Raw genomic sequence first — 15,033 nt, 5'->3', positions numbered from 1 at the left:
AAGGGTGTGAATATAGGGCAGAGAAAATTGGGGCTATGTTTTTGCAGTCAATGTCCCAGAGATGTGTTCAAATGAGCTACTACAACCACCTACAAGTTCCTTCTAGATCAACATGGGATCAAAAAAAATACTTGGGGATTCAGTACCAATGAGTCTGAGTCCCAGGGAATGCCAGTCAGAAAGGCCCTCTTCCCCTAGTTGAGTAGAGCAAACACTTTCAGAACCTGAAAACGCTGCCTGTCGATCCTCACCTTGACTGATGACCACCATCCTGTGATGGTCAAACCATCCAATGATTTGAAGCTGGTACTTGAGAAATCCTATTTGGGAATTAAAGGCCAGGTAAACTCCACAACGAGTGTCAGATCCAGGTCCACAGCCCCACCTGTGCTAAAACCAAGTGATCATCCAACTCTCTCTTTTCCCTCCAGGAAACAGGATGCACTGAGCACGTCTGTATGAGCTCCATTATGCTCCCATCTCAGCAAATACGAAGGCCTGAAGATGTCCGCACAAAAGAACAGCTCTTCCCTCTCGCCAAAGAGTTCATTGATCAGTACTACTCATCAATTAAAAGGCAAGTGTGTGTTGACTCTGGGGACCCAGGGTGAATTACCGAGTACCGGGACAAGACATCAGCTCCAACTCTATGAAGGTTGAACCGAGACCTAAGCATGAAGGCTCTGCCCTCCAAACACACAGGTTGAGAACTGGTAGCCCAAGGGCCAAATCTGGCCCCCAGAAATGTCTCTGTTTGGCCTACAAGGTGTTGCTTAAATTGGAAACATCGCAAGCAATTCCGTGTCTAGGCATACTACCCTAAAGAAACTGTCACAATTGTTCACCAGAAGACGTACATAAAAATGCTCACTGAGACATTATTATAATAGGAAAAAAAATTAAAATCAAAGAGCCAACCGAAACCACCTCAGCTCCCTCAACAGGAGAATGTGTAAGTAAGCAGTGGTATTTTCCAAGTCATGGAATATTATACAGCTGCAGAAAACCCCAGGAAGAGTTGTCTTTAAAAATCAGATTTCCAGGGGGCCTTTAATAATGGGGGAGGGGGGAGTCACCAAAAGCCGGGCAGTGCACCTCCCCTTTTTTCAGTTGTCAGTGGGTCGGGGTGGGGGGGTGGTTCTTGAGATCTTCTCCTAAAGATTAATGCCCACAGCGGTGCCATTCCAACAGCTGGGCTCCTTGCTCAGCGGGAAGCCTGCTTCTCCCTCTCCCTCTGCTGCTCCCCCTGCTTGTGCTCGCTCGCTCTCTCTCAAATAAATAAGTAAAATCTTTAAAAAAAAAAAAAATCTGATTTCCAGGACCACCTGGCTGGCTCAGCTGGTGAAGCACATGACTCTTGATCTCAGGGTTGTGAGTTCGAGCCCCACATTAGCTGTAGAGATTACTTAAAAATAAAATCTTTAAAAATAAATAAATAGATAAATAACATTAAAATAAACATCAGATTTCCAGTTTCTCTTGAAAGGAGACCTGGCTGCCCTGGGCCCCCATTCCTACAGGATGACAACTGGCAGGAGCAGAGTGTTAGCTGCCCGCCTTTGAACCGGGCACAAGCTCACTGGCTGGCCACAGTCCCCACCCAGCCAGTTCATCACTACCGGACCTTTGTGGGCATTTGAGTTTGCCATCTGCTTATGCTTGAACTATTGTGGCCACATACCAACTCAGACTTGCTGTGGCTTCTGCCCTCCTGAATGGCTCGCTCCATTCCACCAACCTCTAATTCAGGAGAGAAGGTGACAATCCCATGTCCTGTCCTTCCTCACTCAGATTTGGCTCCAAAGCCCACACAGAGAGGCTGGAAGAGGTGAACAAAGAGATCGAAACCAACGGCACCTACCAGCTCAAAGACACGGAGCTCATCTACGGGGCGAAGCACGCCTGGCGGAATGCATCCCGCTGCGTTGGCAGGATCCAGTGGTCCAAGCTGCAGGTAGGCGGTAAGGCTCTTTGGTGGGTGGGGAGGGATGAGCCTTACAAAGGGTCAGCTCTCTCCAAGGGCATCCGGAAGGCATGGTGAGATATCAGATAGTGGTCATGGGGTCCCAGATTCTCAGATCATGACTGAATCTGCCTTACAGTCATGTCTCATTGAGCCAACACAGTGCTGTTTAAAAAGGAACTTGCATGTCTCTTGGTAAGGTTTATGCTCTCCAGTTTACCACAGACCCCACCACTCCCTTTTGTCTTCCACCTACTCTCTTTGCTTATTTATACTATCTGCCTACTCCCTGAAAGTATTCGATTCTCTGTCCCCTGGGGAGTAGTTTGAAGTTGGAAATAGATTAGTTATCAAGTTCAAGGGGGTTTTGTTTGATTGTTACTTGTTTTGTTCCCTAGTAACCTGATCCCTAGTAACCTAGCAGGAAATCCATCCAGCCCACTAAAGTCTCTCCTTTACTCATCATCCTGTAACCACATGCACCTACACACCGTGCCTGCTTTCAGGGGATTTTTCCTGGTTTGATAACTGTGGTTATGAGGATAGAAAAAAAAAAAAAACACTATAAAACCCAGCCTAGGTCTCATTAGTGGAGGGCTCTCTCCCCAAGTGGGGCAGCAGGTGGAGTGGGCTCCGGGTTCTCCCCGCCTGGGCAGGCCGCACTGGGGGAGCCGAGGAGGGGAGGAGAAGGCTCCGTTCTCACCAGGTACCCCTGGCAGGTGTTCGATGCCCGCGACTGCACCACGGCTCACGGGATGTTCAACTACATCTGCAACCACATCAAGTATGCCACCAACAAAGGGAACCTCAGGTGAGCCTGCCAGCTTGTGGGAGGGGAGTCTAATGTCCCCAGAGCATTGATCTTTAAGGTCTGGAGTTGGCTCACCTGCTGAGGAAATGCTCCCCCTTTCCTCTTGGGGAGAGGAGGCCTGGTTGCTTTTTTCTACCTGCCATGTCCCGTCTCTTCTGGGAGAAACAGACTCTTGCGTGGTTTGCAAAGCAACAGCGGCCAAAATCACGTTCAACCCACAGTTCAGTATCAGCCCGTGGAGGGGGGCAGGAAGGGGTGTGTCCCATTCCCAGGACTCGGAAAATCCCAGTGCCGACGGTGACCTGCTTGTACCAGCTCCTGTTGTGTGGCCTGGAGCTGCCTTAGAATTTTCCTGGGCTTCAAAGACATTGTCTCTTCCTGCCGCTGTGGGCACAGCTCCTTCAGGTTCCACCAAGCCAAGCCACACCTTGGATTCCTCTTGCCCCGAACAAAGAACAAAGCCCCAGGGAGGAGGCCAAGGCAGGGAGGCACCGGTGTGGGCTGGTGGCTTCCATGCTGGCAAGTTGCCCCTGGAAGGAAACAGCTGGGGCCCTGCAGCCAGGCAGGTCTACTTGTCAATCCTCTGCCATCCATTGGTTCTGCCCCGGCATCTGGTCCCAGCTGCTGAGGACCAGCCCCACGGTGGGGCCGTGCGCGCCAATGTAGGGAGATTCATTCCCACAGACCCCAGGCTGCACTGAGCTCATCCCCATAGTGGCTTGCTTGCATTAAGTGTGGGTTTTCTTGGCTGTGTCCCTTCCTTGAGAAGGAAACACTGTTCCAGCTGAGCCCACCAGTAGGGAAGAGGCCTGTAATATAAGCCCAGAGCCTGCTTGGGGAATTGGTCTTTCCATCTTTTCCTAAAAGTCCTCACCCCTCGGAGAACATCAAGGAACCCTCCTGTATATCCTGAGCATCAAAGGAAGGCCCAGTCAAGGTCTCAGCCCTCCAGGAGCTTATGGGCTGTTCTGGTAGTTTCTAAATGGTGCTATTACAAGGCAATAATGGGGGAGGGGGGAGTCACCAAAAGCCGGGCAGTGCACCTCCCCTTTTTTCAGTTATCAGTGGGTCGGGGTGGGGGGGCGGTTCTTGAGATCTTCTCCTAAAGAAACTATTCAGCTGATTCTTTTGTGTTTTTTACAACCACACATCTGGACATGATAAGAAGGCCATCAGAGAATGTATACCGTACATAGAAATAATCTAAACGTAACAGAGGAAAGCAGGCATGGGAGAAGAAGGGAAGGAGAGAGATGTAAGGCATTCAATCTGCCATTCAGTGAAATTATGTTTAGGAGACTTAGATGTGGTCTGTTTTCTTCTGTTGGTCTCGGTTCCCGCACGTAGAATAAGCATTCCACCCGCTGTGTGTGAGTCTGGTGTTTCTAAACATGCTTTTTAAATATATATGTTACACACACACCCTTTATCTGGTGCTCAACCAAAGAAACGGCCGTGTGTTTTACTGCAGAAGACAGTGCTGCCAGTTTGACCCATTCTGTGCTCATCTCCAATATGGCGCCTTTGCCATGAGCTTGTGGACAAGCTGTTGGCTCTCTGGCTCCTCCCTGCAGCCCTCGTTCTGGGCTCCCCCTGCCCCGTGCAGTGCACCAGCCCTGCAGTATTAAATATGATACAGTCTTGCGCACCCGGTGAGACCCACAGGTGCTCAGAAAGAGGGTGGCCCTGGGAACAGATGAGACAGGGGACGCTTTGTGGAGGAAGTGAATCTGAGTCGGGCCTTGAATTTGGGTACATGACAGCAGAGAGGGATTCCTGCCAACGTGGGCAGCAGGGCCAAGTTCCAGGGGCAGAATGTGTAGAGGAGAAGATCCGCAAGCAATGGGCTGGACCTGCCATGTGATCCTCATGCGGACACAAGCCAGGGTGGTGGCTCCCATAGCCTGGGATTGAGCCCAGGGATGGCACTGATGAGCGGGGTGGCCAGAGCTCCTGGTATGAGATCACATTGAACCACATTGTGAAGAAGTCATTCTCCTTTCCATTGTTTTCAACCTTCTGATGATGCTAAAGAGAAAGTCTCAGTTTGGTGAGAAGACATCCTTAACACCTCTCTAACGCTGCTGATCTCCCTGTTAGCAGAGGGAGCTGAGCCCCCAGCTAGGTGCCTTCAGCAAACCACAGAAACTTCCTGCAATGTATACACTCTCTAGTTGCCTCTTTAGGTAGGCGAGGCCAGTGGCGATCTCCAGTTTTCGTTTAAAGTGAATAAATGTGAGTACAAAGGAAGCACTAAGATTTCTTCTTAGCTGTAAGTGCGTAGACTTCTGTATGGTACTGGGAGTGGGCGCAGGTGGGGCGAGAAGTTAAGGATGGCAGTAAGAGCAAGACTGGAACTGGGAATCAGTGGTGGGCTCTTAGAGGGAAGGAGGATCCCATGTTGTTTCCCTGGAGGTCACCTGCTGCCAAAGAACCCCTGGGAAACTGGCCCAAGTCAAGAGGGTTTAAGAGTTTCCAGTTAGAGCAGCAATCTCTGTTCTTCAGTGGGCTGGCGTGGGGCCTCCCATCATCCACCCTTCCTCAGACCAGTGCTCCAGTGTGGGGACAGGGCATGGTTCCTCCCTTCCAACAGCGGCCCGTGGTCCCTTAAGGACCTTGGCACAGAGGTCATCCACCCTGAGCCTCACACACTGGGTGGCCTGGGTGACACCCTTTCCAATAGGTCCGCGAGGTGCAAGCCCCGCCCTGACACCGCACGTCCCCCTCTCTCCGCCACAGGTCAGCCATCACCATATTTCCACAGAGGACTGACGGCAAGCACGATTTCCGAGTCTGGAACTCTCAGCTCATCCGCTACGCCGGCTACAAGCAGCCCGACGGCACCATCCTCGGGGACCCAGCCAACGTGGAATTCACAGAGGTGTGTGCCCCCCTGGCCCTCGCCTGGGCTCTCAGTCCCCCAAACTGGCTTTATCCACAGTCATTTCTTACTTTAATGTTATCGTCATAGGGAAAGCAGCCAGAAGGGATACCATGGACTCTTCTCCGGACCTCCTGTTCCTTTTGGCTGCCCCAAGTCCAGCTGGTTCCATTCCAGCTGGCCATTTGGTCATCTGCAGCCATTACCTCCCCCAGCTCTCATGATAGGAACTGGTGTCCCACTTCACAGATGAGTAGACTGGGTCTCACCAGAGCCCAGTGAGTTATCCAAGGCCACCAAATGAGCACAGAGAAAGCTGGAAGTGCAGTCCAAATCTCCTGCCTCCCACCAGCAGGAGAGAAGCTGACAAGTATGCCTGCTCTGAGTTGGGTAATACCGCAGACTCCTATCATTCCTTCATCCGATTACCCAGTTCTAGCTATCCAGCCTCTCTTTGGATGGGCTTGTCTCTGCATTGTACCAAGACAACCACAGTTTCTGGCAGCCCGAGTCAGTTCCTAAAACCCACCAGGAAAGCATACACCACCATTTCCCCATCCGTGGGGATGCAGACAGGTAGCATAGGGAATGCACGGTGGCTTACAGCACCTTGCCCGTAGGAGACGCTGCGGGCAGACCCATGCCTAGAATGATCTCGGGCACACAGCCCGGCACCCCTCTTATTTATCACCCACTCATCCCCAGTCGAGGTTCATCTCTGTTCTTTCCTCAGACGCCACCCCTCAGGACAGAGCTGGCACGATCAAGCGTTGCTCCAGTCCCTCATTACTGCTGACTTCATCTGCATGTGGCTTTTCTTATTAGAATGTTATTATCAAGAAGGGGCTGTAACCAGGGCGACCAGGAGTTGCACTTGTGCTGATTTTGACTCAGCCAGACTCTCGGCTCCACTTGGCTGAGCGCTAACTGCATAGTTGGCTGACCTTGTCCTCCTGGCCTCTTCCTCCCCTTCTGTCTCCAGAAACCTCGCGAACAGCACGTGTTCTCCTAAGCCCCTGATTTCGTGCTTCCTCTCCCTACGGACACCACAGAAAGAATCACCCCAAACATAACCACGTAACCATATCTTTTTTTTTTTTAAAGATTTTATTTATTTATTTGACAGAGAGAGACATAGTGAGAGAGGGAACACAAGCAGGGGGAGTGGGAAAGGGAGAAGCAGGCTTCCCGCAGAGCAGGGAGCCAGATGCGGGGCTCGATCCCAGGACCCTGGGATCATGACCTGAGCCGAAGGCAGACGCTTAACGACTGAGCCACCCAGGCGCCCCTTTATTTATTTATTTTTAAGATTTTATTTATTTATTAGAGAGAGCGAGACAGTGAGAGAGGGAACACAAGCAGGGGGAGTGGGAGAGGGAGAAGCAGGCCTCCCGCCGAGCAGGGAGCCCGATGCGGGGCTCGATCCCAGGACCCTGTGATCATGACCTGAGCCGAAGGCAGACGCTTAACGACTGAGCCACCCAGGCGCCCTCGTAACCATATCTTTCGAAACCCTCTTGCTCTGTGCTGTCCAGTGTGGCAGCCTTCCGGCAACATGTGGCTAGTGAGCCCTGGAAAAATCCAAACTGAGGTGTGTCGTAAGTGTAAATATACACACTGGATCTCGAAGACTGAGAACAAAACAGAGAGTGGAAAGTACCTCATTAATAATTTTCATCTTGATTACATATTGAAATAATACTGTAGATAATGTTAGACTACCCTATTATGTTTATTAAAAATTAATACACCTATTGAGTTAATAAATGTATTAACATTTATGTTAAATATCTTTTATAGTAATATTAATAATGTATTTAATAATTTATCATTATGACATTAATGGTTAATACATTTAATTATATGTTCTGTATTGTATATTTGACATTTTCTTGGATAACTATATTACATATTTAACTTTAATGTTAAATATGTTGCTATCGATACTTTATTTAATATAATATTAATAATTTAATATCAATATAATAAATATAATTATGATTAGTAACTGATAATCAAATATTATTGAAATTAAAATATATTATTTAAAATGAACATATTATTTAAATTATTTCTCTCTCTCTCAAATAAATAAATAAAATCTTTAAAAAAATAAAAATTAAAAAAAATTTCAATGTAGCTACTAAAAAGATTTCAATTACCTATTGGCTTGCTTTATATTTCAGTTGGACAGCTGCTCTAACAGATGCATTTATGCACAAATTCTAATAATTCCGCCCTCGTCAAATGTGGTAGGTTTTCTTTTTTTTTTTTTTTTTAAGATTTTTATTTATTTGACAGAGAGAGGGAACACAAGCAGGGGGAGTGGCAAAGGGAGAAGCAGGCTTCCCACGGAGCAGGGAGCCCAATGTGGGGCTGGATCCCAGGACCCTGGGATCATGACCTGAGCCGAAGGCAGACGCTTAACGACTGAGCCACTCAGGCGCCTCAGGTTTTCTTTCTATCTCAGGGTACCCGATGCACACAGTTCCAGAGTGAGTACCTAGGACGTGCCAGACCCTGTGCTCGAGGGTGTTATAGATAAAACAGTCAGATTCCGCGCTTGCCCTCCGGGAGTTCCCGGTGGACAAGAACAATGTGGCCCAGAGCCTCCAGAGGAAGGTGCTGCTGGCCGGCTTGCACTGGGATCTCTGCACCTTCTCCCACTGCCCCAGTGTCTGGAGGGTCTGGGGGACGGTAGCAGTGGTGGTGGCGTGACCTGGTCACTTCTGGTTGCAGATCTGCATGAAGCAGGGCTGGAAACCCCCAAGGGGCCGCTTCGATGTCCTACCACTCCTGCTCCAGGCTAACGGCAACGACCCTGAGCTCTTCCAGATCCCTCCAGAGCTGGTGTTGGAAGTGCCCATCAGGCACCCCAAGTAAGAGGAACTGGCGGGGGGGGTGGCGGGGGCAGGATTCACCCAGTGCCCCTCTCTGCCTCTCCCTAAACCCCCTGGCTCTACTTCCAGCCCAGACAGAGGCTGAAAGGAGGTCTTGCTTTCTCGCTCACAGTGGACACCCCCCTCCAAGCAGTAAGTCCTCCTTGGCCAGCCAGGGGATGACCATCTCTCGGAACCATAATCTCCCTTCTCACCCCACTCCTACGCAATCAGCCAGGACCTGCCCTTTCTCCAGCCTTTGTCCAGCTTTCCAGAAAGGCAGAAGCACATCCCGTCTTGTCATGGGCACTCATTTTAAATAGAGCTATTTAAAACTACGTGACCTGATGTGGGTCAAGTCCAGAAGGAATCTGGAGCCAGGAAGGAACTGCAAGGGCTGGGCCAGCAGCACGAGCAGAATTCACGCTTTGAGAGTGAAGGAAATCCATAGTGAGACACTGACCTTGGCGGCAAAATGGGGTGGGGGGGCTCAACAATCCAGACAAGTATTATTTAATGCAATCTTTTTATCAAAATTAATTTGTATATCAAAAAATTTTATCAAAATTTAATTTAAAACTTTTTTACATGAAAATTTTAAATAAAGACGGGATCCAGTGCAGAGCTGAGATTCAGGTGAAGCATGCAAGGTGAGTCATGCACCTGCAAGGTGGGACCTGTCTTTCTTTAAAGTTTGGATGGTTTGTTTGCTGTGGATTTTTTTTTTTTTTTTTGCATTGATTTTGTTTGGAAAACACGGAGTTAATTTAGAATATAACGTAAATAAAAATTGGTCCTGGTCTTAATTACTGGGTTTGTTGGAGCTCCCTTATATTTTGCACCCAAGGCTAGAGCCTTACTGACTTCACCCTTGTCCTAGCTCTGGAGAGGGAACAAGCGTCCTAAGGCCTCTGACACTACCCAGTATCTGAGAACTCACCCGGTCTTCCTGGTGAAACCTGGCCTACATTCATTAATGCGTTCCTTCAACATGGTTTATGATTCCTGCTCTGGGCCCGCCATTGTGCGAGCCTTCGTAGCTGAGTTGGTCTCTGCCTCCGTGGTGTTTTCGGTCCCAAGAAGGAGAACTTACACATGCTATTGCCCAAATAACCGCTTAATTCCAATAAAGTGCTACAAAAGAAATTTTATAGTGCCCAGAGTCATCAAGCCACCTGACCCAACCTAAATTGAGCATCAGGGAGGGCTTCCCAGAGTAAGCAACATTTTAGCTGAGAATTAAAGGTTGGGTAAGAGCTGGACAGACCACAGAAGGAAGAGAGAAGCTCCCAGGAGGAAGGAACTGCCATGCAAAGTCCCTGAGGTAGGAAGGAATTTGGCAAGACTCCGTTCCTCCTGGATTAACTTTCAGAGTGGGTTCGGGAGATCAATAGCAGCCCAGCGCAGTGGCTCCCAGGCTTGGGTGTTCCTCCACATCACCTGGGAGACACATTAAAAATGCATATCATCGGGGCGCCTGGGTGGCTCAGTTGGTTAAGCGACTGCCTTCGGCTCAGGTCATGATCCTGGAGTCCCAGGATCGAGTCCTGCATCGGGCTCCCTGCTCGGCAGGGAGTCTGCTTCTCCCTCTGACCCTCCCCCCCTCCTGCTCTCTCTCTCTCATTCTCTCTCTCAAATAAATAAATAAAATCTTTAAAAAAAAAAATGCATATCATCGGACCCGGGCTGTGGAGTCTGCAATCCCACAGGTCTGAAGTGGGGCCCAGGGGTCAGGTGCCGACATAGCGAGTCCCAGGAGGCTGCTGGCCTTTCCACACCCCCAGACTCCAGCTGCCCCCCTCACCAGTCTGCCTGAGAGACTCCTGCCCCGTGGTGAGCTGGGCCGTGTCGCTCTCCGCAGGTTTGAGTGGTTTAAGGATCTGGGCCTGAAGTGGTACGGCCTCCCTGCTGTGTCCAACATGCTGCTGGAGATTGGCGGCCTGGAGTTCAGCGCCTGCCCCTTCAGCGGCTGGTACATGGGCACGGAGATCGGCGTCCGTGACTACTGTGACAACTCTCGATACAACATCCTGGAGGTAAGGTCCCCCCCTGGCTGTCGTGATGGGCAGGCAGGAGGCAGAGGGGGCCGGCCCATCAGTCCTTCCCCACAGCCGAGCTTTGGGTCTTGGAAACTGGGAGAGGTTAGAACAGAGGCTGCACCGCTGGTGAAGGCCCCAGCCATCCCAGAGCATCCGTGGCGGGAACAGAGCATGTGCTATGGGCTAGGCACTGTGCCAACCACCGTGTATAGATGAGGTGCTCATTTCATCCCCAGCACAGCCTCTGGGTATGACAATCCCCGTTTCACAGATGAGGAAGCTGAGGCCTTTCAGAGGTTAAAGCGACAAGCTCAAGGTGACCCAGCTAGCGAGTGGCAGAGCGGGGATGTGAGCTCAGTCTGGCTTTACGGTCCAAGTTCCTAACCACCCGGCTACACGGCCTCTTATTAGAATGGTTTGAAAATGGCCCATGAACGGGCGCCTGGGTGGGTCAGTTGGTTAAGCGACTGCCTTCGGCTCAGGTCATGATCCTGGAGTCCCGGGATCGAGTCCCGCATCGGGCTCCCTGCTCAGCAGGGAGTCTGCTTCTCCCTCTCCCGCTCCCCCCTCTTGTGCTCTTTCTCTCTCTCACTCTCTCTCTCAAATAAATAAATAAAATCTTTAAAAAAAAAAAAAAGAAAAAGAAAATGACCCATGAACTCGGAGGGTTTCTTGCCTCTTTCCTGAAAAACAAGGGAGGAGGGTTGGCAGCCGTTTGCCCACGTATGCATTTCTCAGTGGAGGGTCTGATTCCCTCCTTGGCTGAGTCATCCTCATCTACTAAAGGCTGCTAGGGTGGAGTCTGGAGCTCAAATCTGGCAGATGCATCAGGATAGCTGTGGTCCTGCCAGCAACTGATTCCTAACAACTGTCTGTGTGGCGGGCTATGTTTCAAAAGGAGGCATGAGAAACAGAGAAGGCAAGCACTGGACCTATGTCACACAGTAAATAAGGCAAGATTAGAACTCAGAATCAAGCATTAGGTTTCTGTTGTTAATATCCATGGGTGTGGGGCGCCTGGGTGGCTCAGTCGGTTAAGCATCTACCTTCGGCTCCGGTCATGATCCCAGGGTCCTGGGATTCAGCACCGTGTCGGGCTCCCTGTTCAATGGGGAGCCTGCTTCTCCTTCTCCCTCTGCCCCTCCCCCTGCTTGTGTCTGATCTCTTTCTCTCTCTGTCAAATAAATAAGTCTTTAGAAATAATAATAATAAAATAAAACTCATGGGTGTTCACATGGATAGACCTTGAAGACATTATGCTAAGTGAGGTAAGTCAGACAGAGAAATTCAAATGATGTGTGATATCGCTTGTATGTGGAATGTAAAAAAACCAAACTCATAAAAAGAGAGTAGAATGCTGGTTACCAGGGGCTCGTGGGTGGGGGAGTTAGGGAGGAGATGTTTCAGGGTGCAAACTTGCAGCAAAAAGATAAATAAGTTCTGGAAATCTAATGCAGAGAAGAGTAATTATAGTCAACAATACTGAATTATAAACTTCAAAGTTGCTAAGAGACTAGATCTTAATTGTTCCCACCACGGAAAAAGAAATAATAATTATGTGACATGATAGAGGTGTTAACTAACAGTGGTAATCATATTGCAATATATAAATGTGTCAAACCAAGGCCTTAAATTTGTATACCTAAACTCAGACAACGTTATATGCCCACAATGTCTCAATTTTTTTAAAATCCCATGGGTATTAGCTTGGAAACGGAAGCCAGGGGTCCTCAGCCTTGCCACACACTGGACTTACCTAGGGAACCTTATTATGCCTGCGTCCCACTCACCAGGATTTGGATATAATTGCTCAGGGATAGAGCCTCAATTCCAGCATTTTTCAAAGCTCCCCAGAAGATTCTACTGGGTAGCCACTGATCTCTGCAAACTTCTGGCAGGAAAGGAAAAGACATTTCAGGCCATTTCCGTAGATGTGGCTCAAGTCACATTTGGAGATTTTTTTTTTTTAATCATAGAGTCTTTCTTTTTTTTTTCCTGCAACTGCTTTCCATTCTTGTAACCAAAGTAATGGTGTAGAAGTAACAAGAGCAGCATCATGGCTATACACACTTTCCTCTCTCATAAAATAACTCAAGTTTTGTATGTATTTATGTAGAGCAGGAAATTTCTTTCTTTCTGTGGGATGTGTCACTGCCAAAGGACCACAGCAGAACCTAACACCCCAGCCTCAAAGAATGAATTAATATGAGATCTGCTTTCGTGATCTCTGCTTACATTTCGATTGCAGGGAGTCCTCCCCGAGTAGCTTAAATGAGATGCGCTCCCGCACCAGCCCTCCCGGTCCAACCACTGTTCTGTATAAATGTTGACAGCTGGGCTGGGAAGCAGTTTACCCAAACCTGAGAAATTGTCGCCTCCTAGCCCCGTAATGAGACCTGGGCTCCCACAAGTGACTAGAATTGACAGAGGAAGGAAAAGCAAGGCTCTAATTAAGGAATTTGCTGTTGGGTCTTCCCCACTCCTGACATCAGCCCCTGGTTCAGCTTGAACTGTAACATGTCAGGAGTTGGTTTGTTTCCAGTAGTTTTGTCAACACAGTTGGCTGGCTGGGGAGCTGCTCTCAGGTCTTGGATGTTATGCGTCTGCCTGGGCTCCAGCTCCAAGGCCAAATGGCTCTATGGACCTTGCTGAGCCTCAGTTTCCTTATCTGTCAGATAGACGCAGGCAGGTGTCCCCCTGAGCTCAAAGCACCCATGGTCTGGATCCCAAGTATGGCTACTCTAGGTGTGGAGCAGGATCGGTGGAGAGCCTTTCCTTCTAGAAAGCAGATGATGCCACTTCCAGACCCACTCTTCTGCTTAAAACCCTCCAAAGACCTTCTCCATGATATTTGGAATGAAATCCTGACTCCTAGGCTTATCCCAAATCCTGCATGATCCAGTCCTGCCTCTTTCTCCCACCAACTCCCCTGGCTCACTGCCCCCCACCCCTCAAATACACTGGTCTTCTTTCTGTATCTCAGATGGTGCAAGCCTGATCCCACCTCAGGGTCTTTGCACCTGCTGTTCTCTCTGCCTAGAACCTTCCCTCCGCAGACCTGCAGATATCTTGCTTCTTCTCATCATCTGGGTCTCACCTGATATGCCACTTCCACAGTCGGTCTTCCCTCACTATCCTGGCTCAATCTGGCCCCCCATCCCTCTTTATCTCCTTTCCTTGTCTTATTTTCTCCCTAGGAATTAGCACTTATCACAATATTAACTGTCTCTCTCCCCAACTAGAAGGTAAGCTTAAAAATAAAAGGGCCACCCAAGTCTCTCTGGTTTTCTGCTACCAGTGGATTCTCAATAGAAAAGTCTTTTGAGTGAGTTTGTCAGTCTGGCAATGAGTTGACTAATTAGTGAAGAAGTTAGCTAGCCCTGTCTCTCCAGAAGTGGCCTAGCCTGTGAGTCTGTGTTTCCTTCCTTTTTCAGGAAGTGGCCAAGAAGATGAACTTGGACATGAGGAAGACGTCCTCCCTGTGGAAGGACCAGGCGCTGGTGGAAATCAACATTGCTGTTCTCTACAGCTTCCAGGTAGCAGGGCACACATCCTGGTTGTCGAGTCTCCAGGGGGAGCTATAAAACCTTCCAGAGGCTTGGAGCAGAAGGTCAAGAGACTTTGCTACTAGGGGGGGATCTGTCTGCCAGCAAGGTCTACTTCCCAGCATACATGCCTTGATCTCCACTTTGGATCTTAGGTGGAGACTGTTTGAGGAAGAGATGAATAGATGAGGGAGGGGCATTAGGACTTGTTGCTTATGATTTATTAGAATTGGGACGGCAGGCATCCTCTGTGTCTTGCCACCTCTTGGGGGTTCAGACTATCACATAACAGACACGAATACCCATCTTCATTATCAGAAGCATATCTCAGCCCACTCAATGCGTGGCTCTGTGGTAGGTGGTATTCCATTGGATGGCTGTAGAATTTATTATCTAAACCATGATAATTTGAGAGCAAAAGGAAAACACTGCTAATAATTATGCCAGGGTGGCAGGCATTAGCTGGTATTCTCCCGGGCAGAAGTCTATAGAAGACTATAGAATAGAGATCCCTCTGTAATAGAGACCAGCTCTATCCTCTGGGGGTTGAGAGTCTGGGAAGCTAGGCCCTCCTAGACATCCATGGAAGGCACATGCAGTAGAATGAATGGTTCAAGTCATGGATAGACATGAATACGGACCATGGGCTCCCATGTCAGGTGTAGGGAGAATGGACACATGGAGGAATATCCCAGGGCAGAGACAGGTTGAGATGGAATGAGGGGGAAGGAAGTCCCCTCTTCTCTCTCAAGTTTGGAGGAGTGAGGTATTCGGGAGTTGCTGAGAAGGATGGAGCATAGTGTGGTAGACTGGAGGACTGGCATGAAGACCGGCGAGCCAGAGATAGGAGAGATGTGAGTGGGATGAGTGACTGAGGAAGGAAGATGCAGAAAGGGGCAAGGGTTTGTGGGCAGA

The 15,033-nt window shown here is 49.2% G+C and overlaps 1 protein-coding gene across 3 annotated transcripts in view; it reads left to right on the top strand.

The window, feature by feature from the left end:
* The window catches only part of NOS1 (nitric oxide synthase 1), a 174,135-nt gene that overhangs the window by 119,433 nt on the left and 39,669 nt on the right, over positions 1-15,033 (top strand). For all 3 annotated transcript variants that reach the window (XM_045887548.2, XM_064578460.1, XM_064578459.1), the window contains exons 5-11: positions 432-577; positions 1,792-1,954; positions 2,683-2,774; positions 5,514-5,655; positions 8,395-8,534; positions 10,396-10,570; positions 14,008-14,109. In XM_045887548.2, the coding sequence (XP_045743504.1) occupies positions 432-577; positions 1,792-1,954; positions 2,683-2,774; positions 5,514-5,655; positions 8,395-8,534; positions 10,396-10,570; positions 14,008-14,109 (960 nt within the window). The remainder of the gene's footprint in view (positions 1-431; positions 578-1,791; positions 1,955-2,682; positions 2,775-5,513; positions 5,656-8,394; positions 8,535-10,395; positions 10,571-14,007; positions 14,110-15,033) is intronic.

This window comes from Mirounga angustirostris, unplaced genomic scaffold (genome assembly GCF_029215605.1).
Source record: "Mirounga angustirostris isolate CCGP_5_RB_7025 unplaced genomic scaffold, mMirAng1.0.hap1 SCAF_14, whole genome shotgun sequence".
Lineage (NCBI taxonomy): Eukaryota > Metazoa > Chordata > Mammalia > Carnivora > Phocidae > Mirounga > Mirounga angustirostris.
The sequence above is the reverse complement of the archived record's forward strand: the minus strand, read 5'-3'. Positions and strand labels throughout refer to the sequence as shown.